Source organism: Sander vitreus, chromosome 4 (genome assembly GCF_031162955.1).
Source record: "Sander vitreus isolate 19-12246 chromosome 4, sanVit1, whole genome shotgun sequence".
In the NCBI taxonomy this organism is placed as follows: domain Eukaryota; kingdom Metazoa; phylum Chordata; class Actinopteri; order Perciformes; family Percidae; genus Sander; species Sander vitreus.
The window spans coordinates 1,565,698-1,585,554 of record NC_135858.1 but is presented as its reverse complement, the minus strand read 5'-3'; the positions used below and the strand labels follow the sequence as shown (position 1 = coordinate 1,585,554).

Sequence of the window (19,857 nt, the reverse complement as noted above, 5' to 3'; positions counted from 1 at the left end):
CCAAAAATAACATGGATGGTTCCATACAACGCTCTTCACAAGTAAAATGAATGATCAGTTTCAGTTTCTTTCATTATTTTGGGAGTTTTATTCAATATTATAGCACATTTCTGCTTTTTAAACTCAAAAATGAGGTATGATTTCATAAAAATGAGGTTTATTGACCATGAATTCCAAGAATAAGTGTGAAACTAATGTTTATAATTTGGTGTTAGTGGTGTTGATACTGGTGGGAAAAACGCGTTGAAAACTTCAGAGAAAGCGTCAAAAACGGCAAAGTGACAAAAAGTGACAATCGGACAAACAAAGCGACAAAAAAGGAACAGAAATATCAAAATAAGCAACAAAAACATCGGAAAAACAACTGAAACTAAACAAAAAGCAACAAAAAGGTCTAGAAAGTGCCGGAAGCTTAGAAAAAAACGCTAAGAAATGTTGAAACATTATTTTTTAGCTGGAAGGACAACACAAGGGTTAAGACGTTTTTCTTAAAGTACAGTAACAGCGGGGCGGCTCAGTGGAAACTTAGACGTAGTCATATTTGTAAATCTCCAGTTACATTCTCGTTTGGCACTGACGTTACGTAGGCCCTATGGAAGCTGGGTTTAGCTTTTTTAAATTCTTCATTTTGCGATTGCGACCATGATTCAGTTATCAGAGAAACTACCGGGCTCTGCGTTAACGCTGCCACCAGTCTGGGACTGGCCCGAGCCGGGCCCTGGTCCAGAAAACAAAGACACGTCCCACCAGGCTAAACGGCTCTTCTGGGGGAGACACGGGCAGATTGAGTCTTAAAATGTATGTACACTTACTGGGATGATTTTGATTTTTTTTTTTTTTTGCATCAAGAAACAAACTGCTTATTTTACCACAAATTCCCCATGAAGATATTAAGATGATTAAAAATATCTGTATTAAAACCTCCATGAGAAAAGCCAGCAGTTCTGAGGATTCGGTTTACTTTACCTCAGTTGTGGTTTGTCTTGTCAGACTTATTCAGTTACACACACACATATATATATATATATATATACAGCCTGTGGGCCACAGTAAATGTAAACAGACTGTTCTTATACAACGCTTTTCTAGTCTTAACGACTACTCAAAGCATTTTAACATAGTACAGGAACCATTCACACGCTGTTACACGCACCTTTTACACATGCAACTTGTGGCTCAGTGTCTTACCCAAGGACACTTTGACATGGGATTGAACCACCAACCTTCTGATTAGCAGGCGACCACTCTACCACTGAGCCACAGCCGCCCCACAGTAGTGCAACATATGGCAGTCTGGCAAATTTTGAATACAATTGGTCATACTTGCTCATTCTGAAGCATGGAAAGGGAAAGTACGGAAGCCTTTGAGCTACACAGTCGGGACTGAACGGATTTATTCACTGATATACAACTTTTTAATACATTTTAAATAGGTCACAAAAAGGTTAGAAGAGTAGAAACACATAACAGAGTAATACCACACAGTAATGTAATGATTATAAAATGTAAAAATGATCCATTTAAAAGGATGCAGACGTCTTGGTGACAGCTCGTATCAGGTCCACGGTGTCCATGTCAATTCTCCGGTGCAGCTCGTCCATTGAGGTTGACAGGTTGTCATACACAGCCTGGACACAGTCAAGTGTTCAGGTTATTCTCTCAATGAGTACGTTGGATACATTTGGCTCGTCAAAGGATGTCATGTACGGTTAGTTCTAAAGCTGGTTTGTAATGCATGCCATTTCAATCATGAAATTAACGTGATTTATGAAATAGACTTGGTCGGCATTACTGGGAACGCCCACTAAAACGGCATTTCCGTGTATGGCGTGGGGGGGGGAAACAAACCATTCGAATTAACGAGCGTAGAACTAGTTAGCGGTTGATCTTTACTCTGTCATATTTACGATTGTTTTTTTTGCTTGGTTCAATGCCGAAAAGTCTTAATTATCTGATCTTTTATATACTGGCGAATGGACAGACGACTGATACCACTGACGTCTCTGCTGCAGTCCAAACTCTAACAGTTACAAGGAATGGATTCATTTAGACATACTAGTTAGAGATGCACCGATTACACCTTTCTAGGAGGAAAAGAGAAAGGAGAAAGAGAGAAAGGAGAATAAGAGACTGTGCTGTCACGTCCGTGTGTGCGTGCGTCCTTGAGAACTGTAACTCGTATAACTTCTGTTGTCTGTTAATTGTAGCGTTGACCGGCATGAAATCGGCATATGTCAGACTGACCTGCTGCTCGCCGGGTCATGGCCGAGCACGTGAAATCCGGCCGGTCTATCAGTCGGTATCTACCGGTATCTCTAATACCCTTAAATATCAGAGCTGTAATGAACGTGGGATAACAACAGACCGTTCGATGACCCTGGGATAACGGTCCGTTGGGCTCAGTTGTTTTTTTATGCATCTTACTCCGAAGTGCTTTTGAGAAGCCATGCTGGGTTAACTCCGCCCCAAAACACGCCCCCCAGCTATGACGAGTCACCGACCAGGTCTATTAGGCTACGTTCGCACTGCAAGTCTTAATGCTTAATTAGGATTTTTTGTTTCACATTACTTTTTAAAACACGAGTCAAACTCACGTTTTGGCGCGCCTAGCAGTTCGCCAAACCAAAACGACGGGAACTGTTTTCAAAGTCCAATTATGCGACAATCAAAGCAGAATTTGGCAGATTTGACTTTGAGACTCACACAGAAGCAGAGTTTCATATTTAGGCTGTGAAACAGGTTGTTGTAAAAATCATTTTATATTATATTATATTAGATCATTGTTTGGCTTGATTTGCTAAACACTATGATGGCTGAAGAACTTGTTGCTGACTTTATGTCAACCGAAGTCGAAACGCAGCAAAACGTTTTAAAAAAAGTGACGTAAAACGTCTGAGAAAGCCATAAAAAAAGTCGGGAAAAGCAACAAAAATGATGAAAAAAAAGTGACGTGCAATAATACAATATTTGACTATATGTATTTAAAAGCACGTGAATAAACTATACATGTCTGGCCCTTGGTGGGATTCTCTTTTCCAGTGGGGCCCTTTGTGAAAATGAGTTGGACACGCCTGATTTAAGATGTGGCCTGTGTCAGATTCCAGTGTGAACGGACCCGCATGATCAGAAGACCAATACCAATGACCTCAGACGCAGCCCGCTGCTGCACTGAAGTTAGGGAGGTGATGGAGGAAGGAGGCATTTTGGCTTTTATTTCAAAACGTTTGTGTAACGGCAGTTTGAAACACGGACCAAGGAGTCTAACGTGCGCGCAAGTCAGAGGGTCGCCCCGTGGCGCAATGAAAGTGAGGGCCGGCGCACGCCCGCTGAGTCTCGCCTGCACCGTCGGGGAGGTGGAGCGCGTGCGATAGGACCCGAAAGATGGTGAACTATGCCTGGGCAGGGCGAAGCCAGAGGAAACTCTGGTGGAGGCCCGTAGCGTCCTGACGTGCAAATGGGTCGTCCAGTCCCAAAGACCTCTGCAGGGAGTCTGCAGCCATAACAGGTCTCTCTTTCTCTTCATTCTTCTCCTCCTCAGCACCTGCTCATTAATGTCACGGCTGCCATTACACAAACGTTTTGAAATAAAAGCCAAAATGCCTCCTTCCTCCATCACCTCCCTAACTTCAGTGCAGCAGCGTGCTGCGTCTGAGGTCATTGGTATTGGTCTTCTGATCATGCGGGTCAGTTCAGAACCACAAACACTTCACACTGGAATCTGATACAGGCCACATTTTAAAAGGTCATGTGAACAGACAAACAAAAAATCAGATCTGAGCAAAGAAATCTGAATTAAGCATCAAGACACTTCGTTTCTATCATTTCTGTTGTTGTTTGTTGTACAGTGTCTGAGTCTGGAGTAGAGGGTTTTATATCCTGTCCCAGAAATCTTCAATACATTTCAATTCATGTTTGTCTCGAAGCGTGAATGACAACAGTGAGACAGCAGGAGCTGCTCTTACCTGAGCTTTCTCCGTCTCTTTGCTGCAGACGTCTCTCAGGCTCTGGATCTTGGCCTTCAGCTGCTGCGTCTCCCTGGAGATCTCCTGGATTCTGTCCGCCATCTCCTCGCGCTTCTGATGGATTTGGTTGTAGTCCCTGGAGAACCGTTTGATGTTGGGGGTTTTTAACCTTTCAGTTTACAGAACATGATTTTCTAATTCTTTCTATTCATCACATTAACAACTCGGGCTGGAACGATACGCTTCTGTCCCGATTCACATGGGCGCCGATACGGTTTTTATTTATTGTGTTTCTAGAAGTATTGGGACTCGGTAGTATCGAGTAGAGATGCACCGACCGATAGACCGGCCATGACCGGAGACCGGCAGGTCAGTCTGACGTATGCCGGTCCAATGCACTGGGGCGCCACATGATTTACATCGTGCAACGTTAGCATCAGTCAGTCAAACTCTCTCTCTCTCTCTCTCTCTCTCTCTCTCTGTCTGTCTGTCTGTCTCTTTCCGTCTCTCTCTCTCTGTCTGTCTGTCTCTTTCCGTCTCTCTCTCTCTGTCTGTCTGTCTCTTTCCGTCCACCCCTACTTACAACTATTTAAATGTCATGATATAGAAATAACAAGTAGTGAATCGTGTGTGTGTGTGTGTGTGTGTGTTTGTCTCTCTCTCTGTGTGTGTGTGTGTGTATGTATATATGTGTGTATATATGTGTATATATATATATATATATATATATATATATATATATATATATATATATATATATATATATAAATAAGTCATAATTATCGCGATAACGAGTTAATGAAAATTCAGTATTTGTCAGTTTTGGATTGTTGCAATAATAATTTGCACAAAGCAAGACTGTTGGTCTGCGCCCATGTGTTGATAAAACATTAAAAACTTGACAAATATCCATTTTAAAGTACATTTAGTACAGATAATAAATGTGTGACACATTAAGTTAACTTTGTATGAATATGTAGAATATATATTAAATACCCCATCACTTCTTGAACATGCTGCTCCTTCATCTCTCTCATCTTCTGCCTGCGCATGTTCTGTTTGGACTCTTTGTCCAGCTTCATGGCCTGGGCTCGCTTCAGCTGGCCCTCCTCCACGATCAGGTTCTTCAGCTCCTTCTGCTTCTTCTCATACAGAGCCATCAACTCCTGGTGCTACACACACACACAGAAAAATGGCACTTTGAATATCACAGCAACAAACAGCAGGATAAAGAGGTAGCTTAATATAGGGCTGGGCGATATGGAGAAAATCAAATATCACGATATTTTTGACCAAATACCTCGATATCGATACCACAACAATATTGTAGTGTTGACTATTGGTGCTTTCACAAAATATTTACACCATGAGACTTTTGATAAATAATCATCAGTAATGTGGATATAATGACTGAGTGAGTAAAGGTAAATAATAGAACAGTTACAACAGTCTGGTGAGTTCAGACATCACTCTGCTGTAATGCAGCCTTTAAAACCAGGAGAAGACACTTACAGTCATGTGAACACATTAGGACACCCATGCTAAAGTTGACTAAAAAGAGGATTTCTTTAGGAAATTGATCTTAATGCCTTAATTAAAAAATTAGGAAAAATCCAATCTTTAAGGACACCAATTGTCTTTGTGAATGAATAATGTATCGTAAATAAATAAATGTTCTTCCTTAAAATACAGGGGGCATAAGTCAGTACACCCCTATGTTAAATTCCCATAGAGGCAGAAGACTTTTATTTTGAAAGGACAGTTATTTCATGGATCCAGGATACTATGATCCTGATAAAGGTCCCTTGGCCCCCCCATCATCACATACCCTTCACCATACCCCCCCATCATCACATACCCTTCACCATACCCCCCCATCATCACATACCCTTCACCATACCCCCCCATCATCACATACCCTTCACCATACCCCCCCATCATCACATACCCTTCACCATACCTAGAGATTAACATGGTTGTATTTCAGTTATCCTAATAGCTGGTTTGATGTGCATTGAGAGATGATTTTATGGAAAGTACCCCATGCGACGCACACGCTCCGAACCAAGACAAGCAAACCGAGCGGTTCGGATGTTTTTTCATGAACCGTACCCCCCCCCTAGACAAAGCAGCTAGACAAAGCTTAGATTAAATCTTTTAAACTGACCTTTGTCAACAGACAGATTCAGCAACTGTACGGCCTATTTCTCGCTGAAAATGTTGTCAGAAACACGTTCCGGTGAACTATTTTCGTAAAATACGAGATCGTATTCAGAACGAGTCTGAACAGAGTCTGTTTTGAAATTCGGGAGCAGCAAGAACCACGTGACGCGTTCGTCCAATCAGCTGCCATGTGTTGCGCTCATCCCCCTCGTCGTTTCCAGTCAGTGTTTTAACATAGGTGTCGCAAGTGGGCACTACGGCAGTAGGTGATTAGTGCACGTTAACAGTGGACTGACGAACCGTGCGACGCACACATGACGCACAATGTTTTTTCATGAACCGTACCCCCCCCCTAGACAAAGCAGCTAGACAAAGCTTAGATCTTGACATATACATTATTTGTCACACATGTTTTAATGAAATGTTTTGTCTACTGAGGTTTGTACTGTGTAGTCATTCCATGCTGAAGCCTTCAACATGCTTGTGGAAGTCCCCTTCTCTCCCAGGAATCTTCCACGTCAGAGGCTCAGTCATGTTTAAAGGTGGATTATTGGCTTCTTACCACATGAAACATGTCACGTGATAAAGTAGATGAACAGCCTAGATGTGTTTTGCCTAATTATTTTATGTATGTCTTATTAGATCATGTGTGTGTGTATATATATATATATATATATATATATATATATATATATATGTATATATGTAATTTCTTTCTCCTTTTGGCCATTTTTGTGTGTTTTTTTTCCTGCACTCTTGCCTAAACTCTAAGTTATTGTCCATTATCCTGTCCTCTTTCAGTCACTGTTTTCTGATTGTACTTGTCTGGAGACAGTAACTTTTAAATAAAAATCAGATCAGTTTTTCGATTATTAACTTACCTGCATCGAGCGTTGAATCGTTCTAGAGAGAATCGCGATGCATCTAAAAATCGATTCTTTTTCCCACCCCTAGTTTTTATGCTCTCTCCCGTCTGTCTCTCCCATTACTGATTGGTGTTTATTACTATATTATTATTCACGGATGTGAATCACTTGTTCATACCTCCTCCTGCTGCTGCTTGGTGTTGTTCATGCTGCTCTCCAGGTCCTGCAGCAGGTTGTACATCTGCTGGATCTCAGCCTCAGTCTGAGTCACACTCTGCACCAAGTTCTGCAGCTCCACCACACGCTCATCGGTTTCTTCCTGAAATCAATGCCATCCAAAACGTATCATACAGACAGGACAAAAATACACGCATATACACACATATCAGTCTGACCAAAAACGCCAGCTTTTTGGAGAGTTGTATTTATATCTATATATATTAATTTATGTTTTTACTCACCATGGAGGTCTTGATGTTCTTGACATTCTCCCTCATCTTCTCCATCTGACTCTTCAGCTCTTCTGGAGACTCCACAATCTGAGACTTGAGTTTGCCGATGTCTTCTTTTAGGTTGCTGACGTCCACCTTCACCTGGGCCTGAAACACACACACACACACACACACACACACACACACACACACACACACACCTATTAAAAGGCCATACTCTTAGGCCTCTTTCACACTGCCTGCGTGGCGTGAGCGTGGCGTGTCAGCTGCGTGGCGTTTTCTATGTCTTTACACACCAGAAAGGTGTCTGCTAGCCTTGTCTGTACACATGTAGGTTTCCCATAAACATAAACTGATTTGATTACAGCAAAGACAACGTCGGCAGTATTGACGGCAACATAGGCTCCAGAATATTTCCTTCTGTATTGACAGGTGCAATATTTAAAAATCGATAGTTATTTATTTTTTTATTACATTTATATCTGCATTTATATCAAAACCTAGAGACTCTCAGACATCAACATCCAACACGCTTGTAAAGTCGCGTGAAAAATAGGCGTCGGTTCTATTTCTAACATGCACACGTTCTCGAGCCGCACCCTGACGTGCGTGTCAAGCAGGCAGTGTGAAAGGGACCTTACTGTCTAAATGCATTGCATTTCTCTCTGCTCATTTCCGGGTTCTCTTTCTCCATAAACATGACAAATCGCACAACTATAAACTTCAGGCTGCCTTTGAGGCTACGGTGAAAGCGTCGAGCCCTCGCAGAAGCATAAGTCCCACTTTACTGTTAGTATTATTTGATCTTTCGTAGGTGGTTTGAGACGTCAGACCAAAGTAAGACATAATATTGTTCACAAAGGAGTATAAGGTTTGTATCGGTCACATACCAGTTTCTGAGTCTTCTCTGCAATTCTGGTTTTCCACTCTGCGATGCTTTCCTTGATCGCATTCTGAAAGGACATTTCATTTCACTTGACAGCACACACAACAGTTGTTTTTGTTATCATGTTGACTGTGCTTCATCAACACTTACCACTTCGTGGGATTCATGCGTGGTGGCGGCCTGCAGCTCAGAGAGAGCAGCAGCCAGCTCGTCAGCCTCAGCCTGCTGCTCTGGCGGGATGGTCCTGAACAAGGACAAGAAGAATCCATAAGTGGGCAAAGTGCAACTTCACTTGAGAGGACACCCATCTTATTATGTTCTGATTTCTTGTGATCATGAAAACATCATCATTATTGAAATGTTTGGTTTATGATCTTGATATTAACATTCATTTAATCCAATAATCACACAATAGAACATCATTCTATTATTTTGCGTTTAGGTCCACAACTTAAGAAATATAAATGTCAATTAATCAGTCCATTCAATTAAGCAATTCATCTTAGTCTGTAAAATGTCCATTAGACGTTCCCAGAGACAACGGTGGCGTCTTCAAAGCTTCTTGTTTGGCTCAACTTAAAAGTCCAAAACCCAGAAATATTACATTTTAAAAGATATAAACTTCACGTCCGCAATACACCAACCAAAGCACACATATCTGATCGAAGACTTACGTCAGCATCTTAATCTTCCTCATTGCTTCTGAACAGCCTTTAACGTAAACCTGCAGCCTGTCCATGTCTGCCCTCTGTCAACAGAGACACACACACACACACACACACACACACACTAATTGAAGTAACCCTATGTTATATAACAGATCTTTCTATTTTCAGGGAAAATGTCCAGTACAGCCTGCAGTATTCTATTTTGCAATTGGCCGCTGACTAATCATGTAGGAGTTACAAAATTGTCAAGTGCATATTTTTTCATTTGTCATGGCCGGCGCTGCTTCCGCATTGTGCGTCCCATAGAGCAGGCACACTAGAGACCTCCACCGGCCGAGCAGGGCTAATTCCGGTTCTGCGCTCCGCTACCTGGAATGAGGATTGAATGATTTAATCGTGCTGCTCTTCCAGACTTTCCATATGTTATCGGACCGAATGGATCAAAATCTGATAATGAAACGAGTCATGTCAAGGGGGGGTTGTGACGCTCAAAAAAAATGTCTCCATTGATTTACAGACGTCTCTTCCGCCATGTAAGTCTACGGGAAAAAAGGGCCCTATCCTGCACCTGGCGCAGCGCAAAGCCCGACGCAACTGTCTTTGCTAGTTTAAGACCGACGCAGGTGTTAATTTCCCGTCCAGCGCCCACATCGTTTAAACAGCAAATGCACCTGCGCCCATCTGTGGCCCATGGGCGTGCTGGTCTTACAGGGAGATGTGTTCAGGTGCATTCTGGGCGTGCTGGTCTTACAGGGAGATGTGTTCAGGTGCATTCTGGGCGTGCTGGTCTTACAGGGAGATGTGTTCAGGTGCATTCTGGGCGTATTGCGATCTTGAGGCAGCGGGAAGTGATGGCACCATTGACCAACAAAAACCTGAACAATCATTTCATTGTTATTTTAACAGAGCATTAGTAAAATGCTCCTAGGCTCGTGCACAGCGCGCGCACACTATGCTTGTTACACACACAGGGACGCACAGCAGCACACACACATGCAGAAGATTACAAATACAAATATTACGGTGCAAATCCTCCATCATAACAGCAATGCTCCAAGGTCCAAACGCGCCTGGCTTTTAAAGGGAATGGGAGATGATCTCTGATTGGTTGATTGCATGTTATGCCCAAAACACACCTCTGATTAATGAAGACACTAAGTCCAACCCTTTAGAACCAGGCGCCCGGCGCACCAACCCTTTTTTCCGCCGTCAAACTAGCAAAAGTGGATTTGGACACGCCCTAAACGCACCTGCGCCAGGCGCTTCACGCCGTGCGCTTAGATCGTTAAAAAAGGCCAAAAGTCTTTTTAGGCCAGAGGGCATCACGTGACGGCCCGGGAGTTGCTACTCCACCATTTGGCCACTACGTTCAATTTGCTTTAAAGCCTGGCGTACTTCCTGGGGGCCTGGTGTTAGCCTACCGCTAACCCCATCCATCACTACACCTGTGTGGACCAGTGTAACATACATATTTGGCCTGCTTCTCCAAGATAATGTTCATCCTCTGCTTCCTGAAGTGGAGAAAGTTCATGATGGCACTTAGAATAGTCAGAGTCTTCTGTTTTTCTGGAAAGGAAAAACAAGACAATTATCCTGGGTTATCTGGCATCTAGTTATCAGATGTGCAAATATGAGATATGGTTTCAGAATAACTCTGGACAGATAAAACTCAAACACACATACTTACTTGGAGCTAGAAGGTCATTCAGTGAAAAATCGTACACCAAGCACATTGGCAGAAACTGCTGCCTAAAATAGATCACACAGGTACGCATGTTAAAAATATATATGCACAATACACGCTGTACTGAACTAAGAATAACAAGAACAGCTATGTGCTCTTCTCCGGTGAGTCTAGGGATGTAACCATATACTCAACTTACGATTCGATTCACGATTTCTCAGGATTTTTTTTAAACAGAATGAGCTGCAGACAAATGAAAATGATTCCTTCTTTCTATAAACTGCCAAACAACGGATGTGTCCTCTTATCAAAAGTGCAACTGAAATTGTATTTTATCTTAAATAACAAAATATTTACCTGATGAAGGTCTAAGACCGAAGAAATGATTGCTTGCGTAATGGTCCCGTTCATTCTTTACACATTTATATAATTTTTTGGGGCATTTCTGCTAGTCTGGCTATCACCAGACCAAGCTCAATCTTTTAAGATTGAACATTAGTCTGGGGAGTGTGCTCTGTATTTTCTACTACACAAGAGGCGTGATCAACGGGCGTAGTTCAAATGACTCATGCAATTGGATAGTCCTTCAACCAATCAGACCAGACCAACGATCTGGGTGACGTAGCAGCGACAGCGGCATCAACGGGTTGCTGCGCTTCGGTGGCCGTCATGTTGAATGTAAACAAGAAGCCGCTCGGTCGCTTCTCTATCGCCATCGTGTTAAACCCGCCAATAGCGCGCCAGGTGGATAAGCCAGTTTGTGATTGGTTCCTGCAGATTTGTAACGGAAGCAGGATAGATAAACGTACAGGTTTCCAGCCTGAGCTGCAGGGAGAAATCAAATCACTGGCAGATCGGGCTGGGTTTACCCAGTCTACATTTCTGCCTTTATTGGATAGGAAAGCTGAGATATGAAGGGGGAGGGGGGGGAGAGAGACATGTAGGAAAACCGTCACAGGTCGGACTCGGACGCTGGACCTTCTGCGTCACGGAATAAACCTCTGCATACGTGCACCCGCTCTACCAACTGAGCTAACCGGCCACATTTATATTGATTTTTAACCGATTAACGATGCATCGTTACATCCTTATTTGAGTCTATTTGGTTTGCTGACATATATCTAAATATGTTATCAGCGATCATCCTATCTTTCATTCTGTGGCAGTCGGTTCATACTGCGTTACATCCAGGAGAGAGAGAGAGAGAGAGAGAGAGAGAGAGAGAGAGAGAGCGAGACAGAGAGAGAGAGAGAGAGAGAGAGACACAGAGAGAGAGAGAGAGAGAGAGAGAGAGAGACACAGAGAGAGAGAGAGAGACAGAGAGAGAGACAGACAGAGAGAGAGAGAGAGAGAGAGAGAGAGAGAGAGAGAGAGAGAGAGAGAGAGAGAGAGAGAGAGAGAGAGAGAGAGCAGAGAGAGACGAGACGAGAGCAGAGAGAGACAGAGAGAGAGACAGAGCGAGAGAGACAGAGACAGAGAGAGAGAGAGACACAGAGAGAGAGAGAGAGAGAGAGAGAGAGAGAGAGAGAGAGAGAGAGAGAGAGAGAGAGAGAGAGAGAGAGACAGAGAGAGAGAGAGAGAGAGAGAGAGAGAGAGAGAGACAGACAGAGACAGAGAGAGAACTCACATGCGCATGTAGACGCTCGTGATAGCAGTTGCCCCCTCATGATATACTGGGTTCTGAATGTTCTCCAGAAGTGGAACCTGAGGGGAAAATGTGTGTTAGTGGACATTATAAATGAAATATAAATATGTGGTAATAACTTACTTTTATTACAAGATGTAGAAATGTGGTATAATATATTAGGTTTATTATTATTATTATACAGTATGTTATGTATGTGTCAGTGTATATACTATGTGGGTGGCCGTGCATGTATGTGTAGTATACACATGTATGTAATGTGTATGTATAGGTACGTATGTTCAGTATATAGTGCATACAAGTGTATGTAAATATATTTGTGTGTAGTGTATGTATGTGTGTGTGTATGTATGTATGTATATGTATACATGTGTATGGATTGTACATATAATATAGCAAATTGTATATAGTTAGATGGGAGCATACGACAGCACTAAGGGTCAGGAAGGGAAGTTAATTAACAAGCATGAATTACTGAGCTGTGGAGAAGGGGTAGGATTAAATAAGTGTATACTTCATTCTACTCCTTTTCAGGCATGTATGTGTTGGTTAATATGTTTCCTGTTTTTGCTTATTTGTGAACTAATTTGTACATTTTTCAGTGTTTTTTTTTTATGTCTGAAATAAATGTCTTCACTCATTCATTCCCTACATAAACATAAGGTATGGAGCGGGACATTATTATAATGCCAAACAAAGAGGAATACACAGTTTACCTTGGAACCTCTAGTGAAATCAAGAGTTCCTTCGTAAACTGGTAAACCGGCTCAATGTTAGCCTCTTTCCGACCAAGTAGTTCCAGGAACAGTCCACTTCTAAACAGTTCTACTAACTACTCTCCCCCAAAACTGTTTTTTTTCCATTTGCATTCACACTGGCCAAGTGGCCATAGGAACTGGTAGGAGCATGGGTAGGAGGGGTAAGGGAGTGACGCACGCACGGCAATGGTCTTTATAGGATCCTCATAACGGAGTTTGAACGGCGGCGTTTAAAGACTAGGCTGGAGTACTTAACAGAGAAACCCAGAAGACGAAGGCTCCAGCGTAATATGATCCTAATTAATATGCTGGAAGAAGATAGAAGAGCAGAGCACAACAGGCAAACAAAACGATGGGTAAGATTAACTAGCATTAACAATCAGCTGGTTGAATGTGTGATGATTATTTTTGTCTTATGAGTTAGCATACGAAGGCAAACTGCAACAGACAGTGAAGAATATGTACTGTTTGTGTTTCAGACGTCGCTAGGTCACTAAGGGTTCCTATGTGGAAAAGGGAAAAGACCTCAAACCCTCACGCCCTTTGAAATTCGACATTGGGACAACCCTAAGTCCGTATATTTCACGAGAAGGCGCACCAAAATCAGTGAGTCTGTGAGTCCGGACTTTGGGATTGGGCCATACAGTGCCTTGCAAAAGTGACCTTGCCCTGAAGTAGGAGCTGAAAGAGTTACAGGAACTGTGGTCAGAGGAACTTAATAATCCCCAAATTGGTCCAGCAGGAACACAAGAAAAAAAGGGTTCTAGGAACGTTATGTTCTAGGAACTGCAAAAATCCCTCCGGTCGGAAAGAGGCTAATGTTACCTGTCAAATGCAGTACTTACCATGGAGTGACACTCGGGTCTGAAACGATACAGGAGATGCAACACTCTCATGTACAACGTTTGAACTGCCTCTGGCTGTAAAAGAGAATTAGATTAGATTCAGCTTTATTGTCATTTAGCAGAGTACAGGTACAGAGCCAATGAAATGCAGTTGACATCCAACCAGAAGTGCAAAAGAAGCCTTAAATACCAAAGTGCAGGTTGTTCATTCATTACACATACACATACAATACACAGGTTGAGTACAGTATTCTGTGCAGTTATTAGGGATGCACCGATCTGACTTTTTCAGTCCCGATACCGATACAGATGCCTGGGCTTTGTGTATCTGTCGATACCTGTTCCTAACTAAACATTACTTTCCTAACTAAGACAAAATAACATGTCATAACGTTGAATCCCTTTATTTGTACACTCAACTCTTCCAGCATGCGACACGCGTGCGACATAGGGGAAAAAAACTAACAAAACTGGATCGGCCCGTGGATTAGAGCTGGTGCATCCTAATAAAGTTCCCTTGGCCCCCCATCATCACATACCCTTCACCATACCCCCCCATCATCACATACCCTTCACCATACCCCCCCCCACATCATCACATCCCCTTCACCATACCCCCACATCATCACATCCCCTTCACCATACCCCCACATCATCACATACCCTTCACCATACCCCCCACATCATCACATACCCTTCACCATACCCCCCACATCATCACATACCCTTCACCATACCCCCCACATCATCACATCACCCTTCACCATACCCCCACATCATCACATCCCCTTCACCATACCCCCCCCATCATCACATACCCCTTCACCATACCCCCACATCATCACATACCCTTCACCATACCCCCACATCATCACATCCCCTTCACCATACCCCACATCATCACATACCCTTCACCATACCCCCACATCATCACATACCCTTCACCATACCCCCCACATCATCACATACCCTTCACCATACCTAGAGATTAACATGGTTGTATTTCAGTTATCCTAATAGCTGGTTTGATTTGCATTGAGAGATGATCTTATGGAAAGTACCCCATGCCAATCTCTAGGTATGGTGAAGGGTATGTGATGATGGGGGGTATGGTGAAGGGTATGTGATGATGGGGGTATGTGAAGGGTAGTGTATGATTGAAGGGTATGTGATGATGAAGAGTATATGGGTATGATGATGATGAACAAGGGAACTTTATCAGGATGCATAGTATCCTGGATCCATGAAATAACTGGCCTTTCAAAATAAAAGTCTGCCTGCCTCTATGGGAATTTAACATAGGGGTGTACTGACTTATGCCCCCTGTATTTTAAGGAAACACATTTATTTATTCTCGATACATTATTCATTCACAAAGAAAATTGGTGTCCTTAAAGATTGGATTTTTCCTAATTTTTTAATTAAGGCATTAAGATCAATTTCCAAAAGATGATTTTTTTTATTCCTCTTTTTATTCAACTTTAGCATGGGTGTCCTAATTTTTTCACATGACTGTATGTGTATGTATGTATGTTGTGTATAAGCTATTGGACACCTTAATTTCCTTCGGCATAAATAAAGTATCTCTATCTATCTATCTATCTATCTATCTATCTATCTATCTATCTACCTACCTACAGTACCTACCTACAGTATCTATCTATCTATCTGGCTACATGTAATGCGCTAAACTAACGTTAGACAGATAAGTTACAACATGTCTGGAATTTACTCCTCAGTTCGGTCTGTCGCACCATTACAATTTTAATTTATTATTTATTACTTAATATATATACTATTAAGTCCAATATATACTTTTCTACTTCCTGACGAGCCGTTGAAACGCACTCTTTATGTCGTTATTGTCAAACGTTATTGTCCGTGTTTGTCTGCAGACATTAGCAACAGTGAACGAACGGGCGTTAACGTTAACGTTACCTTGGGAACAGGAGTCAGCTCGCTCTTGGTGAAGTGTTTTGCCTCTTGACCAGTCAGAACTTCTGTTCGGTAAAAATTTACTATCGCGTCTGCAGTATAGACAGGGAACGTGTTTTCGGTCATTGTCGCAATGTTGTAAACAGAAAACACAGACGAACTATCTCGATTTCAGCGACAAGACAAAATTGGCGCCTTAAAACGACTTCCTTGTTGATTTCTAGACGGCGCGTCTGATTGGTCAGTTCATACTTCTTCCTCTTTATGTTTATTGGCGGTTGGCAAACCAACTTAAAGGTGCATTACCGCCACCAACTGGACTGGAGTGTGATCGAGAGCTAAATGCAGGAAACAAATAAAATAAAAATAAAACCTAAATCCTTTTTACTAAATCAATTTCTCTTAGAAACTTAATAATATACTGATTTCCCCAAAAGACCTGACAGTGAAAAGGTCTCTCTGGGTGTTGTAGTCCTGTAATGAATTAGTACGTGTTCAACAGTTTCTGGCTGGTGACAGTATGCGCATTTTCCAGCAGAATGTTTGCCTATTTTATGTAATGAAAAGTTAAGACCTGCATGGCCAATTCTGAGACGAGTAATGATATTTTCTTCGCTACGTTTAAAGCCCACCTTCCTCCCATCACCAACACATCTTTGTATATATCGTAAAGATGCCTTCCTGTTTCACTAATGTCCCAATACTCCTGCCATGTTGTTTGTGCATATGTCCTGATGAATGATTTAACTTCTGGGACCTGTAGGTCTACGTAATGTAATCTTAAGTGCTTGTTTGGCCAGAATATCCACCTGCTCATTTCCCTCCACACAATGCAGCATGGGCAGGAACCAGTGGCGATTTTAGGGGGGCTCAAGCCCCCTAAAAAGTTAGTTATAGAGGGAAAACAATTACCGGTGCAAAGGAACAGGTTAAATATCCTGTGTCGCTGTCGCCAATACAATGCACCTGTAACCCCGTTTATTTATTCTTTACACCTCATTATAATTTCATTGGATTCTGGTTCTCCATAAAGGGACTTTCGTAGTTTTTTACTTATGTTCAGTGTTTTGCATCTATCCTCTGTTATAATAATAAATACATATATTCATTGTTATCTAGTGAAGTTTCCTGTCGTGTTCCGACAGGAAACATTTGGGGATTTTTAAGTTCCTCTGGCCGCAGTAGCGTACTTTTTTAGCTCCTACTCCAGAGCAGGGTCTTTTCCCTTTTCCCTTTTCCTAGGTGGACTTGATTGGTCGAACTTATAAGTCCCGCCCACTGCCAACTCGGAACTTGCAGACAGAGCAACAACCAACAACAGGACATTTTTAAGAGTTTTCACCATCTTATTCATCATTAAATTCACTTCTGACAAGTTTTAGGCAAGAAATTAACTGTTTAGATTTCGAATATAGGCAGTCTTGCGAAAATTGATGCCGAATTGACAATTTGCTTCAAAGTTTTTGTTTGAAAAGTTGAGAAGCTCGATGAAGTGAGGCGACAGCCAGCAGGCGACAGCCAGCAGGCGCCTGCCCCGGCCTCTAGCTCGTCGCTCGGCCAGTCATGCTCAGAGACCTCGCTGTGAGCTGGAGGTCTCTCAGACCGCTCTCGTAAATAAGAGGCTTTTATTTCGCCGTTGATGGTTCGTTTGTTTAAATATCACAACACATGTCCATCATAAGATCAACGGGAACCTGTGGTTAACTGTCTTTTCAGAGTTAAACTCCACAAGCGTGTCCTGCGGCTCGCCAGCCGTCACACACACACACACAGTCACACACACACACACACACACACACACACACACACACACACACACACACACAGTCACACACACACACACACACACACACACACAGTCACACACACACACACACACACGTCCACAGCGCGGCAGGCAGAGCCCCGTCTGTGTTGAGCAAAACATTACGTGCATTACTACGAGAATGGACGGAATGCTGCTTTGTTGTTGTATGTGGCGCTAAGGTCTAGTGACGACGCTATAAAGACCGTTGCCGTGCTTGCGTCACTCCCTTACCCCTCCTACCAGTCCCTATGGCCACTTGGCCAGTGGGAATGCAAACGGAAAAAAAGATTTTGGGGGAGAGTAGTTGTTAGAACTGCTTAGAAGCGTACTTTTCCTCTAAAAAGTACAAGTACTATCCGGTCGGAAAGCATCTACTGCCATCAGCAGTACTTTCAGTCAAAAGCAAATAACCCAGATGGCCTTTGCTCCCTTATCACATGCTTAACATCCATTAATCAGTGGATGAGCAACAATTTTTTAAAGCTGAATGATGACAAAACAGAGATACTTTTGGTTGGACCAAAATCAAAACGAGAAATTGTTCTTAGTAATCTTGAGAACCTGGCGCCCAAGGTCGAACCAAAAGTAACAAGCCCAGGTGTCATCTTAGATACAGAGTTAAGCTTCAAGCCCCATAGCAGTAAAGTTACTCAGACAGTATATTTTCACCTGAGAAACATTGCCAAAGTACGGCCCTTTTTAACTCAACAAGATGCAAAAAAACTAATCCATGCCTTTATCACTAGTAGGTTAGACTTTTTACTGGTCTCCTGGACCAGATATATACAGTCTAGCAGCAGAGTTATACAGAACTCTGCTGCTAGACTTTTAACTAAGACCAAGAAGACAGAGCACATCACCCCTGTGTTAGCTGAACTGCACTGGCTCCCTGTTTCTTATAGAATTGATTTTAAGGTCATGTTAATCACTTATAAAGCTCTGAGTGGCATAGCACCTTCATATATCGCTGAGATTTTAGCATCTTATCAACCACAAAGGAACTTAGATCTTCCAGTGCTAGTCTTTTAATTATACCCAAAGTGCTCCACAAGCTGAGTGGAGAAGCTGCTTTTGTCCACTATGCACCAAAGCTATGGAGACCCTGCCTCTGTACACCAGACAACCGAGCTCAGTGAATATTTTAAAAAAAAATACCTAAAAACATACCTATATATGAGAGCTTTTGGCTAACTTTTTATTTATTTATATTATTTATTTTTGTCTTGTGTTGTGTAACTGAATGTTACTAACTATATGCATCAATTGATGGGATTGTTAATGGACGTATGACTGTTGTCATTTCTATTTTAATCTATTTCTAGATGTGTTCATGTGTTTGGTTGAAGAATATTGTGAGTTGGGTTTATTTTTGGCAAATCTATTGATTGACTTTTCTCCAACAACATGATGCACTAGCCTGGAGTTGTATTATTTTTATTACTATTTTATTCTCTATTATTGTGTTAAATGTTCCAAATGTAAAGCACTTTGAGCTGCACTCTGTGTATGAAAGGTGCAATACAAATAAAGCTTATTATTATTATTATTATAAAAGAAGGCCATTCAAGTCCAGCTACATGTTCAATCTGCAATGCTGATTAGTCTGGTGGTGGCGAGGACCCTAAACAATACACAACATCACCGCTGTTACAACATCTGGTATGAAACATCTGGAAGAATACGAGCTGAGCATGAAGGAATCTACAGACAGCAGCCAGAATGCAGCAACTTCAGGTACGGCAAAGGAAGGACAGTCACTGTTTACTTCATTAATGTGTTGACTGTGTTCATGGACTGAGGACGGGACGAGGACTCAGCAGAACCTCAACCAGGGGGTTCAGGATTCGGCCGAACCCCAAAAATCTGGACTGCGGTTGTGTAGTTTCATAAGTATTTATATCTATGGGGAAGTTTCAACATATTCTGGGTCCATGGTATCTAAAACAACACATACAGTTACACCTGAAGGAACACATATTATTAAACATTTTGAATGTAAAGATAGGAATTTATGCAATATTGTAAACCTCTTTATTTGATTAGGTAAATTCCATATTCACGAAGCAACATTTTCCAAAGCAATATGCATGTTTTAAACTATTCCAAACTGAAATGGACATATTCTTTGAGTATCTTACATCTTACCTAAATAAGAAAGGTATTTTAATATCTGTTATCTACTCAAA

At 42.0% G+C, this 19,857-nt stretch overlaps 1 protein-coding gene across 1 annotated transcript; it reads right to left on the bottom strand.

Annotated features, from left to right (window-relative positions):
* Window positions 1-1,377: 1,377 nt before the first annotated feature.
* nuf2 (UF2 component of NDC80 kinetochore complex) lies at window positions 1,378-16,093 on the bottom strand. The gene is made up of 13 exons (XM_078247660.1): window positions 15,868-16,093; window positions 13,930-14,004; window positions 12,309-12,385; window positions 10,685-10,746; window positions 10,466-10,563; window positions 9,004-9,077; window positions 8,480-8,573; window positions 8,334-8,396; window positions 7,453-7,590; window positions 7,170-7,310; window positions 4,959-5,134; window positions 3,963-4,098; window positions 1,378-1,628 (listed from the first exon to the last, which is right to left on the bottom strand). Exons 1-13 carry the CDS (start codon window positions 15,988-15,990, stop codon window positions 1,521-1,523), a joined length of 1,365 nt encoding a protein of 454 aa, XP_078103786.1. The 5' UTR covers window positions 15,991-16,093; the 3' UTR covers window positions 1,378-1,520.
* Window positions 16,094-19,857: the final 3,764 nt, after the last annotated feature.